This window comes from Mustela nigripes, chromosome 8 (assembly GCF_022355385.1).
Source record: "Mustela nigripes isolate SB6536 chromosome 8, MUSNIG.SB6536, whole genome shotgun sequence".
Taxonomy (NCBI): domain Eukaryota; kingdom Metazoa; phylum Chordata; class Mammalia; order Carnivora; family Mustelidae; genus Mustela; species Mustela nigripes.
Window position 1 is genome coordinate 87991989 of NC_081564.1, and position 11951 is coordinate 88003939.

The 11951-nt window shown below is 48.2% G+C and overlaps 1 protein-coding gene across 1 annotated transcript in view; it reads right to left on the reverse strand.

The window, feature by feature from the left end:
• Positions 1-4090: 4090 nt before the first annotated feature.
• The window catches only part of PTGR3 (prostaglandin reductase 3), a 10336-nt gene continuing 2475 nt past the window's right edge, over positions 4091-11951 (reverse strand). The window contains exon 2 of the mRNA XM_059409837.1: positions 4091-7303. Coding sequence (XP_059265820.1) covers positions 6379-7303 — 925 coding nt within the window. The 3' untranslated portion in view covers positions 4091-6378. The remainder of the gene's footprint in view (positions 7304-11951) is intronic.

The window sequence follows — 11951 nt, forward strand, 5'->3', positions numbered from 1 at the left end:
CTGGACCTGCCTCACAACAGGTGATGTGTGTGCAAGGTGAACTTGGACAAGCAACACTTCCTAGCGGGAATAAAACAGCCTCGGTCTGAGAACTCTATCCAAGGGCCCCAGGCTCTGTCCAGCCAGTGGCTGAATGATCAAAAGCAGATCATTTCTGGGCACTTGACTCTTCCCATCTCTGAAATGGGAGTCACTCCTCTATCCCTCTTTGCTTATCTAATGATAAAAGGGGGGAAGATAGTGACCTTGTTTTCAGCTGGTCAAGTCTGGAAGCACGTTTCAAGATGGCACGCAAAGTGCACGTACAAGTTGGAACGATGAATATTCCTCAGGAATGACAGTTTATTTACTGCCTAGAGAATGAGCCTATTTTCCAGCTGGGGGGGACACTGGTCCTGGCTCAGCTCTGTCTCCTTCCAGGTACCCTGCTGTACCTACATGTAAGAAATTCTCCAAAAGGTACTTTGAGGAAAGACCCTCAAGGAGACAATTCAATTTCCAAATGTAAATTCCAACAACACAGAGAGGGGCCACTGTTGCTTCCAGCCCCCTGGTGGGAACTGAGGCTTTCTACGAAATGGGATTGGGCTTTGACATTGTTGCTGTTCCCAAGAAGTGTTTTGTTCAGTGCTAAAGGAAGCTATTTCTATCGGGAAAGGATTTGTTCGGGTAAAGTTGAACGTTTGCGCTTGTTAGGCATGAGTTCAAGGAAGGCAGGGCTGATGTAGAGAGGCATGAATGTTCCATGTCCTGTGGCTTTGAAGGGCTTGTCTCTCGGCAAAGATTCCGGCCACGCGTGAGCACACGTGGAACCCACCAGTGTCTCTCCCCATCCCCCACCCCTTGAGGTTCTTCCCGCTGCTGGCACACGTGTCCGGCCACGACAGCCCTGAGTCTGCTGGGTTCAGATTCGATTTCAGGTGGAACGGCACATTGAGATTCTAGATGTTTCGCTGGTACCAAAATTATGATGGTCAAACACCAGCTTTCTCTAGGCAATACTACAAGCAGGCGAAATGACTCTAGGGAAAAGAAAAAAAAAACACTCAACACATAATAAAGATTTTCTTTATTTGATTTTCATGATTGGACATCCAAGAATGCATTGATAGGACAGAGACCTTCCTTGTAGCATTAAAATGAAATTGTGAGCATTCAGCCATTAATTCCACTGAGTACTTTTTCCCCCAGAAGCTGGTGTGATATTTAGATGACACGGAATCAAATGATCTGGAACTGTGACTTGTGCTCGATTAAAGGGGGTCCTGAGTGAACACACTTCCGTGGTCTGAACCGTGATAGTCTTCGTGGGTTGGTCGTCATCTCACCCACAAAAAGATTTGCAACAAAGGGCAGCTGTGATTCTGCAATACTTCTAACCAGCCATGTACTGAGGGACGCTGGCAAAGCACGAAGGAGCTAAGCCCAAGACTGTCTGAGGCCCTGGGCGGCTGCCTGCCTGTGTTCTGGCTTCACTCCTGAGGCCAGTGAACTCTACGACCCTAGACGAGGCACCTATCCTTCCTGTGCTTTGGTTTCTTAATTTATACAATGGGTAGGAGTAGATGGTCGCTTAAATCCCAAATTTTACCATTTAAAAGACCACGGGGTCTTCTCCTTCTGGGGGGGACAGAGAGTGTCCCGGGATCCTTCCAGCTCTAAGTGTGTGCCGACCGACCTCCCAGGGGCAGGCAGACGGCGAGGCAGACTTCTGCAGGACGCCCTCGCATCCCTGAACACGGTCCTACATCCCCACTGACAAAGACATCATCCGTGCAAGTCATTCTAAGAGAGAGTGTGGCCCTCTGGTGCAGAGGGCAAGGCAGGGCAGTGGCTGATGAGATCGTATGGAACCCTTTCCTGAGCTCTAAGCAGCAATCCGTCGCTCGTACTGGTACTACCGCCAGTCAGCAGGGTGTGTTTTAATTATTATTTTAATTTCATGTTGGCAGAAAGGCACTGTCAGATAGTGCCCTTCAAGGGAAACTCTTACTTTGGGGGGCTGTTGGAATCTCTGTGCTTTTGGCTCAGAGCTGCTCAGGACCTATGAGGCACACACTGGCTCCCCCAAACTGTACTCCATGCAGTACTTACCCTCCCACGTGAGGGATCCAAGACACGCTGCCCGGGAGTGTCTGCGCCCCTGGAGAAGCCGAGCCAGCCCTGGGGGGGAGCTCCATGCTGGCAGAAACCCTGCTCTGGGGACAGAAGAGCGCTCAGTCTTACCGTCACAGCCCAGCGACACCCAGACCCAGTGAAGGAGTCACATAGAAACCTCATGCACACACCTTATCTGACTTTTGCTGAGTATCAACTCTCTACTAGCAAGAATTACTTGTTGGTAAAAATATTCCTTACGTATTTTGGATAGTGTTTTGTCTTTTTTTTTTTTTCTTCCTCTCTTGGCAACGTTGCATACTTTGCTCAGGGTCACAGCAATAAGGTTCTCCCATTGAACATTCCTCTCTTTATAAGTTGAAATAACAATGCTAAAGGTCTAGGAAGCAACAGAATTTGAAGTTTAAAATCCTCTCTGACTTCTGAAATATCATCCTAAATATTTAACTCTGGGCCCTAACTAAAACATTAGTTACAGAAAATCGAACTTTCAAAAAAAAACCCCAACAAATCCCCAAGCCCCAAACTAACGAATAATGTTTGCATAGATAAGTTTCATGTCTCTAAATAAGTACTATAAATAACAAATGATATGTAATAAAAGCAGAGAGGGGAAGGCTAGGGAACAGTGATTAGGAGTCCGTCCAATCGGGGGCCTCACGTCTGGGTTACATTCATAAAACGCAAATTGTAGCCCCTAGGAAATTCTCATCCACAACTGATTGAGTTTGTTTTTTTTTCTGTTGTGTGTGTTTTTTTTATTTCCTGAAAGTTGCATATTGCTCATCTGTTTTTATATAAATCTAAAATGTGGTATTTGTCCCATATGTACATGTGGTAAAGTGATCAAGAAAAATATTTTCAGTACTAACCCCCCCCTGCCCCATTTTAAAGGAAACCCTGAATGTAGTAAATTCATGCTAATTGGGAACTCTATGAAGGGGTTAAAACATTACCCGTTACAAGTCGGGTGGTCATTAGAAATGTTACCCAAATAAAAGCCAGAAACAGGAAGCCAAAAAGCAGGTCCCTACGGCAGGCATGTGTCTTAAATGATATCATTTGTCAAGTTTCCAGCGTCTTGTGGTGGGGAACGCAAAAAGAAGGTCTGTGTTGTACTGAGGACATTACACCCTCATTAGCCAGAATGTTCCTTAAGTACATAACGCAGGATTTTCATTTTAATAAGCAGCAGCTACTTGTCACTGCACTTTCATTAGATAAATACTGAATGTAATACTAATGACCATTTACAGAGGCTCTATCCTACTCTGGAGAAACTGTATTCAGATGAGATCATATAATAACAATGTATAGAGCATATCAAGCAAAACTTCCATGTCATTTCTTTGTGAACTATTCCCTGAAAAAAAAATTTTTTTTAAATGCTGACCACATTTACTAGCAGGATTCATCGTCAAAGAAACCCGAAAAGACACTGTTGGCATTTTTTTGTTTGTTTGTTTGCATGCAAATGTGAAGGAATATAGCACTTGTTCTTTTAGAAGTCACAACGGAATGGCAAGGCATGGCTTCTCAAAGTCAAACCCCTCCCTCTGCCCAGCCAGAGACCTCAAGGCTGAGGTGCAGAGAAGGCCACCCTGAGAACCGAGAAATAACTCATCCCCCAGCATCGCTCAGCCCCAGCCCTGTCTCTAACACAAAGACTGACAATTGCCCTGAATTACGGATGTACGTTCTGTGCTATGTAATGCAGTTCAGGAAGGGGTGTGAGCGTGTCGCACCATTTCACCTCCCATTACAGGCTCGTCCTGAACGATAATCCCAGCAGATGAAACTGATACTGAACTATGACCCTCAATTTACAAATCATTTTTCAGAAGAATAAGAAAAAAAAAAGTTTAAACATATTTTTGGCATTATCTGAATGGGCGGAATCCTTCATGCTTGTTTTCTAAGAATAAATGAAAACAGCATGCACTGTAGTTCCTGAGTTTGGGGAAAGTGAGCATGAGGTTTTCAGATTATATTTTATTTTAGACTTCGGTGTTTGAAATTTTTTTTTTTTACATCGCTGAATTTCGTCTATTCCTTCAAAACATCATAAATTTCTATTCTGTAGCTTAAGGGATCCATCAGCTCAAATGCTGGTCTTTCATCTTTATTACCCTCCCATTAAAATGAAAGAAACCGGGACGCACTGCAGTTTGGAAGCAGCAGTTCAGCTGGCGGGGTCCTTGCTCCTGGAGCCTCCGTGGGGGGAGAGGGGCGGCCGGTTCAGACCCCGCACATCTCTCTGCGTGGGAAGCAACAGATACCCCGTGAAGTCGCATCATCTCCGTGGACGGCTTGGGTGGATCGCAGCGTCTGCCCATGGCCGGTCACTTCCTGGGCACTGAGCATTCCCAGAACCTGTCCCGACCCGTGTGTGCAGATGCTGCTGAAAGCGGGCAGAAAAGTCTCCTTCTTGTGGCCGGAGCTGCTGGGTCAGAAAGGGACAGATGACCCCCAGCGCCACGCTGGGCCACTCCTCTCGCACCCCGCACCGGCACCCCTGCCCTAACGAGGACACAAAGAGCCCCGCATCAGGCCGCCCGCCTTCTTCATAACTCACAGACGTCCCAGTGGCGATCGCCCCCAGTGCTATCTGTCTTCAGTGCAGTTGTGACACTGCGGCACGATCCATAATTTGGCGGCTATTTACCGTGACATCTCCCTTCAGCGCAGCCATAACATTCAGTGAAGCCATTATTCGGTCCCATTTACCATATAAATTGTATTGTTGTGCATGCATGCTAGGAGCTACGTCAGGCACCTGAAAATGAGTAAATCTTGTAAAACAGATACTAACCGCTCTTCAGTGGTGGGATTTCCTTGCCCCTCAAGATGGGAGGAGAGAAACATTAAATACGGTCACCAAGTTTCCTGGAGCATCTTTAATTGCGTTCCTATTATGGAGCAGGTTAGGGACGCTGAAACCCAGGGCTTTGAAAAATAATCGGGTGGGCTCTGCCTCCCACCAGAGAGGCGCGGTGGGATTTCAAACGTGCTGGAAGCCGCAGCCTGCCCTGCGAGCTGAAGGTGAGGAGGCGGGCGGGTGGGCTGCCCGCGATTCCCCAGATGGGGCTCCAGACGTGCCTCTCACATGTGACCCCGGGCAGTGGGCAGTAGAGACGAGGAGCCACTCATTCCCACAGAACGCGCGGGGAAGTAAAATGGGGACACGGGGACAGTGTTCTGTGCCACATGCGCTAGCTTGTTTCCAAGAGCAGAGAGAAAACACACTGTGTCCGAAAGTCTGAAACATGAAGCGAATGTCTTGTTATTTTAGATTGCGTCAGGCCCTCCTCTGCACAGCGCTGTCTGCTAGAGCCTGCTTCAGGCAGACGAGGGATGCTGTTATTAATCTCTGGCTGTATGCCTAAAGACTGCCTCCCCTTTGTTAGGCAGACCCTCCCCGTGGATGTGGGCGCAGCACAACCGCTCCATTCCGGGGGCAGGTCCGAAGTTTTTAAAGCACTCCCATCTCTGTAGTATCCCTTCCTAAAGCCTGTTTTTGTCTTATCGGTTTTCAATACTAATTTGCTTCTTAAGGGCAGAGACAAACTTTGGGTTCCACAAAGGCCTCACTGGGATAATCGTGCAAAAAGCATTAAATAATAGACACTTTTAAAAAAATAGGTCTGTGTTCAAATAGTCATTTTTCTAATAGCCTAACAAAATCAAGGTTTTGGGAGAATTCCTCTCAATTTCTATTTAGATAGTTGGTAATTTGTAGAAAAGGCAGGAGGGCCATTTCCTGGGAATATGGACTCTGAAAATATATGGCAGCCCTTCTGTTCTCTCTCTCATTTATTAACTGCTCATTAGCCTAAGACCAAACTTTCCCAAAGTAAAGAAATTGTGGACTATTTTCAAGACTGATTTTAAAATCTCATCAAGCTGAAGACATACTGATTTGATCAGATCTTGCATCAGGAATTAATTTAATTCTCTGGAACAATAAAATCTGGAATGAGATGGTCCATGACCAAAGAATTGAGTATTACGGTTTTACCTCTGAGCCATCAAGAGAAGTTTTTATTAGCATTATTTTTCAAGGGAGGGGCAAAAAAAAAAAAAAAAAAAAAAGAGAGAGGGAGAGAGAAAAGAAATAAAGAGAAACTTATTCATTAACTCCTGACTTTTGTTTAAGAAATATCATACCCATTAGCCATCTACAAATAACTTGATTTGAATAATTCTGAAGAGTAAAGTGCCCATTTTCTTTCTCCTCGGATTTATGTCATTGTTCTGTTTTTAGAGCTTACTGTTGACAGAGCGAGGTAATTCAACTACAATTTTTCCAGTGTTTTTTCCCATGTACATATAATCAACAGCCCGGAATACAGACTCCAGGCCAATAAACCTGCCTTCTGCAGACCGATCTCCAAGGTCCACCTCGCAGACCAGGTCTCCAGCCGCGTGCATCTTAAGCAAGTGGTCCATGGCTGCTTGATACTTAGAAAGGGAATGGTTCAAGAAGAAGCCGCGGACACTGGCAGATTTCTTCAGCAGTTTGGCTGGTAATGTCCCTGCTTTCACAGGAGAAAGGCCGGTAGGAGTCTGGTAGCCAGAGATGAAGCCAATGACTATCAGACGCCCCTTGACAGCCAAGGCATCCAGGGCCAAGTCGAACATGGCGCCCCCGACGGATTCGTAGACCACATCCACACCTTTGGGGTATTCCTGCTTCAAGACAGTGCTCACAGGCTCCGTCTTATAGTTGATGGGACGATCGCAGCCAATGGATTTCAGAAAAGCGGATTTTTTATCGGAAGAGCAGGTGCCAATTACATGGCACTTGGCCTTCTTTGCAAGCTGCACTGCGAACTGGCCTGTCCCCCCAGCTGCTGCCGTCACCAAAACTTTTGTCCCTTCCGACAGCCCTCCGAGCTCGTTCAGGCTGATGTACGCAGTGGTAGCACTGACTGGCAGGGACACATACTCAGGCTGCGCGGAGGCCACGGGAGCTGCAGCCCGGGCAGGCACCACTGTGTACTCAGCGAAGGAGCCCGGGGCCATGTAAGCCACCGCTTGGCCAACGGCGTAGCTGGCACTGGCTGACAGGCCTAAGGCTACCACCTCTCCCACACCTTCAAAACCTACATCAAAGGGGGTCTTGACTGAAGGGTCATATCGGCCCGCGGAATAGTTGATGTCAGATGCATTGACACCGACAAATCTAGAAGAAAACAAACAAACAGACACATTAAGATATTCTCCTCATCAAGGCCTTGATAGTCCACTTAGAAAAAATTCCTCTGATTCCAGTGACTGTGGACGGGTGGCTAAGCTATCTATCCTAGTAGGATTCCAGAAAAAAATAAAAATAAAAAATAAAATCCGTCCTGATACTCAGTTGAAAAAGAGAAATTAAATAAGTATTTGCATTCTGAGTTTTGGTATATTTGATTTTTTAAATCAGGGCAGGGGATCACTCCATAGCCCCTGAAGCCCCAAGTTGTTTATGTCACATGCTATATACTTCCCTCCCTTTCTTTCAAAGGTGAAATACAGCATTAAAAAAAATAATAATAACGTCAGGAAGCCCTCTTATATGTAAACTTCACTGGAGCTATGAGTCGGAAATTAATTGGCCTCTTAACAAAGATGTTAAAAAACAACAGTGAGATAAAATATATTCAAAGAAGTAGACTTGCATTGATTCTGGCAACAATTTAACACTTCGGATAATAACAGTAATGAGAATGATATTATTGAAGATTGACGCAGTGTGCAAGGTCATCGGCTGTTATGCGTTACCGTGGGGTTGTTTAAAACACGGTTAGAGTGGCCACAGCAAATTTTCTTTCTGATGTAACTATGTCCAGAATGAAAATATGCATTTTGATTAATTGAACAAAAATTGTCTCATAAGGGTAGGGAGTTTTATGGAACATTCGACATCTTACAGTTCTTTTCAGATGAAAAGAAAAGCAAATCGTCACTATATTTTTCCTCAACAAGAAGCAGAGACATAACTTGATTAATACCAGATGATTATTTTCACTTTGGTATCCAGAGTCCATTTAATTGCGAGGTCGGTATTTTTACCAGCCTTTTTTTCATCTCGGTAAACCTCATAACAAAAATATCCTAAGAAAAAAAAAGCCGTCTACTTAAAAATGTCAGGAGGTGGCTTAGACACATAATGGAGGACCCTAAAAATGTCATTTCCACCTGTAATGAAATGAAAAGACGATGCTGTCTGGTGGCACAGGGAAGCTGGGAAGTCGGTCATTTCAAAATAATTCACTTTTAATTTAACTTAATAAACCAAAACTACCCTGTGCAAGGACCCATTCCCACCATGTTATAGACAACACTTTGTACTTATAAATGCTCCCTTATGATTATGCCCCCTATATCGACAATACTGAAAGCTCCCGGCATACTGTAGAAAGCAGCAAGCAGGAAACCATTTCTCTGGGGCACGTCAAGCTGCTTTCAGAAGTTAGCACACCACGCAGCCTCAAGAACACACTGCAGAATTCCACAGCCATCCATGATAACGTGATAATGAAAAGTGGGAAAAATGATTTTTGCTGCTTTTTCATTTGGGATTCAATACCAAGATGCTCACATTCTGTTTTGGGACTGCCCCCACCACCCCCCTCTTTCCTTTAAATTTACATCATTCCGAAGGTTGGGTCTTTTTAAAAGGGGCCAGCTCCTTCCGTGCCTGCTTCTGGACTTCAGAGAAGGCAGCCAGGGCAGAGCCCCGCTGGAGAGTCTCGCCTCCCGCCCGGCTGTAGGCGGTGAAGCCCAGACCCAGGAGGGGTCCTGGGTGGAAGCCTCTGAGGTTTGCTCCAGAGGTGGGGGACTGAGGCCCAACCGCCAGCTCTGGTCTCCCGGCCCACAATTAACCCTTCCCGTGCCTTTCTCCCCTCTGGATCAGTCCTCATTGGAGAGGCCCTCTTCTGCGGGGCACCCCTGCCTTGGGCTCAGAGGGACGCCCCTGCGGAGGCTGGGCCCTGGGACCTTCCCACCTCTAAGGACTGCGCCTGGGGAGGGGGGCTACTGGAGGAAAAGGCTCCCCCACCTTCCCTCTGCGGTTTACTACTTCCCAGAGCAAGGTGACAAGACCAAGCAGGGCCCACGCGGGAGAAAAGTGGAGGGGAGAGGGCCCCGGCGCGGGAGGGGGTGGACGGCCCCGTGGAGGTGGGAGTGGGCGCTGCTGCGAGCTGGGGTGCGCGCAGCTGACCAGCGGCTGCTGAAGTTTACCTCGGCGCGCCCCTTCCAGGTTGCAGACAGCCCTGCGTCTCCCCTGCAGGACCCTCGTGCGCCCGGGCCAGCCTGCGGGGCCCCAGAAATCCTTCTGGAACTGTCTCCCCTCGGAAGTGCCGGCCTCCGCTGACTGCCCACCCTCCGGTCCCGGCCTCTCCACCGCCACCACTGACTGGCTCGAGCCAGGACTGGGACTCCCGGAGCGGGCTGGGTCCGAGCCCAGCCTGCGGGCGCTGGGGAGGAGGGGCCTCCACCCAGGCCTGAGACCCTGACCTCGGCCTCCAGGAGCCCGGCGGGGGTCAGGTGGGCAAACATAGCACAGGCTGCGGAGCTTGGACCCAGGGGCAGTCAAGCTCTTGGCTGGGGGGCGGGGAGGTGTTCTAAGCACAGGGCACGCCGGAGCGCCTCGGCCCCAGCACTGGGGCCTGGGGCAGCCGGACCGTGACCTTGGCCTCCAGTGCACCCCGTTTTTCGTGTCTCCCCTCCCCCCGTCCTGCCGCCTTCTAAACTGCCTGCGTCGTCGTCCGTGAAGGAGTCTCGGGCTGGTGGCCACAGCCCTCCACTCGCTCGGCGCGCCTCGCCCACTCCCCGGAGGGTCTCCCGGCCCGGCGCGGCCCCCGCCTCCCCCCGACCCCCGCTCTGACGCCCTGTGGCCGCCGCAGCAGGTGGGGATCCGCCGCTGCCCGCAAGCGCCTTGATCCTTACCTGGGGCCGCGTGAAGGTTGGGAGCCCGCGCCTTCCGCTCCTCCAGAAACAAGTTCAAGAGCGGCGGGCGCAGTGGGAAAGGGGGCCGGGTCGGGGAGCAGGGGACAGGAAGGGGAAGCGAGCGAGGAAAAGAAAGGAGACAGGCTTGGTAGAATGCCTGCATTTCGAGACTCTCCTGTTATCCTCTTTAATGTAAAATATATGCTCTTAGTAAGTGCAAGGTTCTAGCCGTCAGATGGGAGGATCCCAAAGTCCCGGGACCCCAGAAAAAGAATGGGACTGGGGTGGGCTTTACCCAAATATATACGCTTCGAGAGGTGCCCGGTTTCTTTATACTAAAGAGTGCTGAACCCCTTCGTCGTGCTTACGATGAAACGGGCAGTCCTGCAAAAGGAGGGGAACGCTTTCTTTGAACAAAAACAAAACGTGAAGTCCGGAGCTTTCAATATTGGGAGACAGACAAAGTCGCCCAGATCAGATTTTTCTTAAAAAGAAAGAAAGAAAGAAAAAAGGAAAGAGAAGAAAGAAGAGAAAAGAAAAGAAAAAATTGAAGACAAGGAAGAAAAATAAATAAAAGAAAACCTCGGCCTGAGGAGTCAGCAGAAATGCTGTTACCCTCCGTGAGCAGCAAACCGTTCATCAAAAACGCCTTCCCCATCCCCCACCCCGCTCTTTGCCATTCCTATAAACTCTTTGCTCCATTATCTTACACTTGAGCAGAAAATCGTTAGAAATATTTGGAAACGAAATCATGCGTCACTGTCCTTCGAAAAAAAGCTAAAAATCGCTCGTAAGCTGACTTGACCGGAGGGTGCCTTTCTTCCTTCTCTTCTTGAGGGCTGGGCACTGGCAGGGAATGTGAAGTTGTCCTCGGATGTATGAAAGTGAGAAGTGGATAAAGGAACATCAATTACACGTTCTGCAGGGCTTTTAAGCACCCCTCTCACAGTTTTCCTAAATGGAATAAACTTCATTATCCTAAATCCACGACTGGCTTAAAAGCACGTCCCTCTCTCCGTGAATACAGAATTTCTATTTTCTGTTAAGATCGGATGAGATGTGCGAATATTCAACTGGAAGGCAAAGTCAGGCAGCACGCACTTAAAATCTCCAAACACCTTTCGGAACAAGTGAATGTATGCCTATGTCCTTCATTTTAGAGCAGATTTTTATTATGATAAAAATGAAAAGCGCTTGCATGAAATTTTTATACAATTAACCCTGTTGAGGAGATTTGGTCTAGGATTAGAATGAACTAACCTACAGCAAATAGACTTGCAGTCTGCTCTTAAAAAAAAAAATCTGTACAATTCCAACTCCCCGGACACTATTTGCCGAGTATAAAGGATCTCCTTCCAATTTGGGGATAAGAAGCAGATTTTCCACAGAGTAGGGAAAGGGGATACAATGATTTCACCTCCTCTTAACATGCAGGAAACTGGTTCCATTCTCCTTCCGACACGGGCTTCACCGTAGAAGTTAGAGGTCAAGTTGTACATATAAATATACTGCTTGTGTTAAAGGACTCTGGGCATATGTGGGGGAAAACACAGGCATGGATTCTAAAGCAAACCAAGCTGAGGCGCTCCAACTGTGGGGGAGCTGGTGCTCCAGAATCCTGACCACCCAATTCAGGGACCATCACCGGTGACCTGGCGCAGGAGGCACCTGGGCACTGGTAGGGAAGGAGAAGGCTAGAGGGGACAGTGAGGGAGCAGGGAGAGGAGCCAGAGGAGGGGACAACCCAAAGACCTGATGTACTTCCACAGGTGGAGAAGCCATCAACCCGGTGCTGCCCAGCGGAGCAGCTCCTCGGACAGCGCGGGCGGGTGGTCCCACTCCAGGGCAGCTCGGACAGCGCGGGCGGGTGGTCCCACTCCAGGGCAGCTCGGACAGCG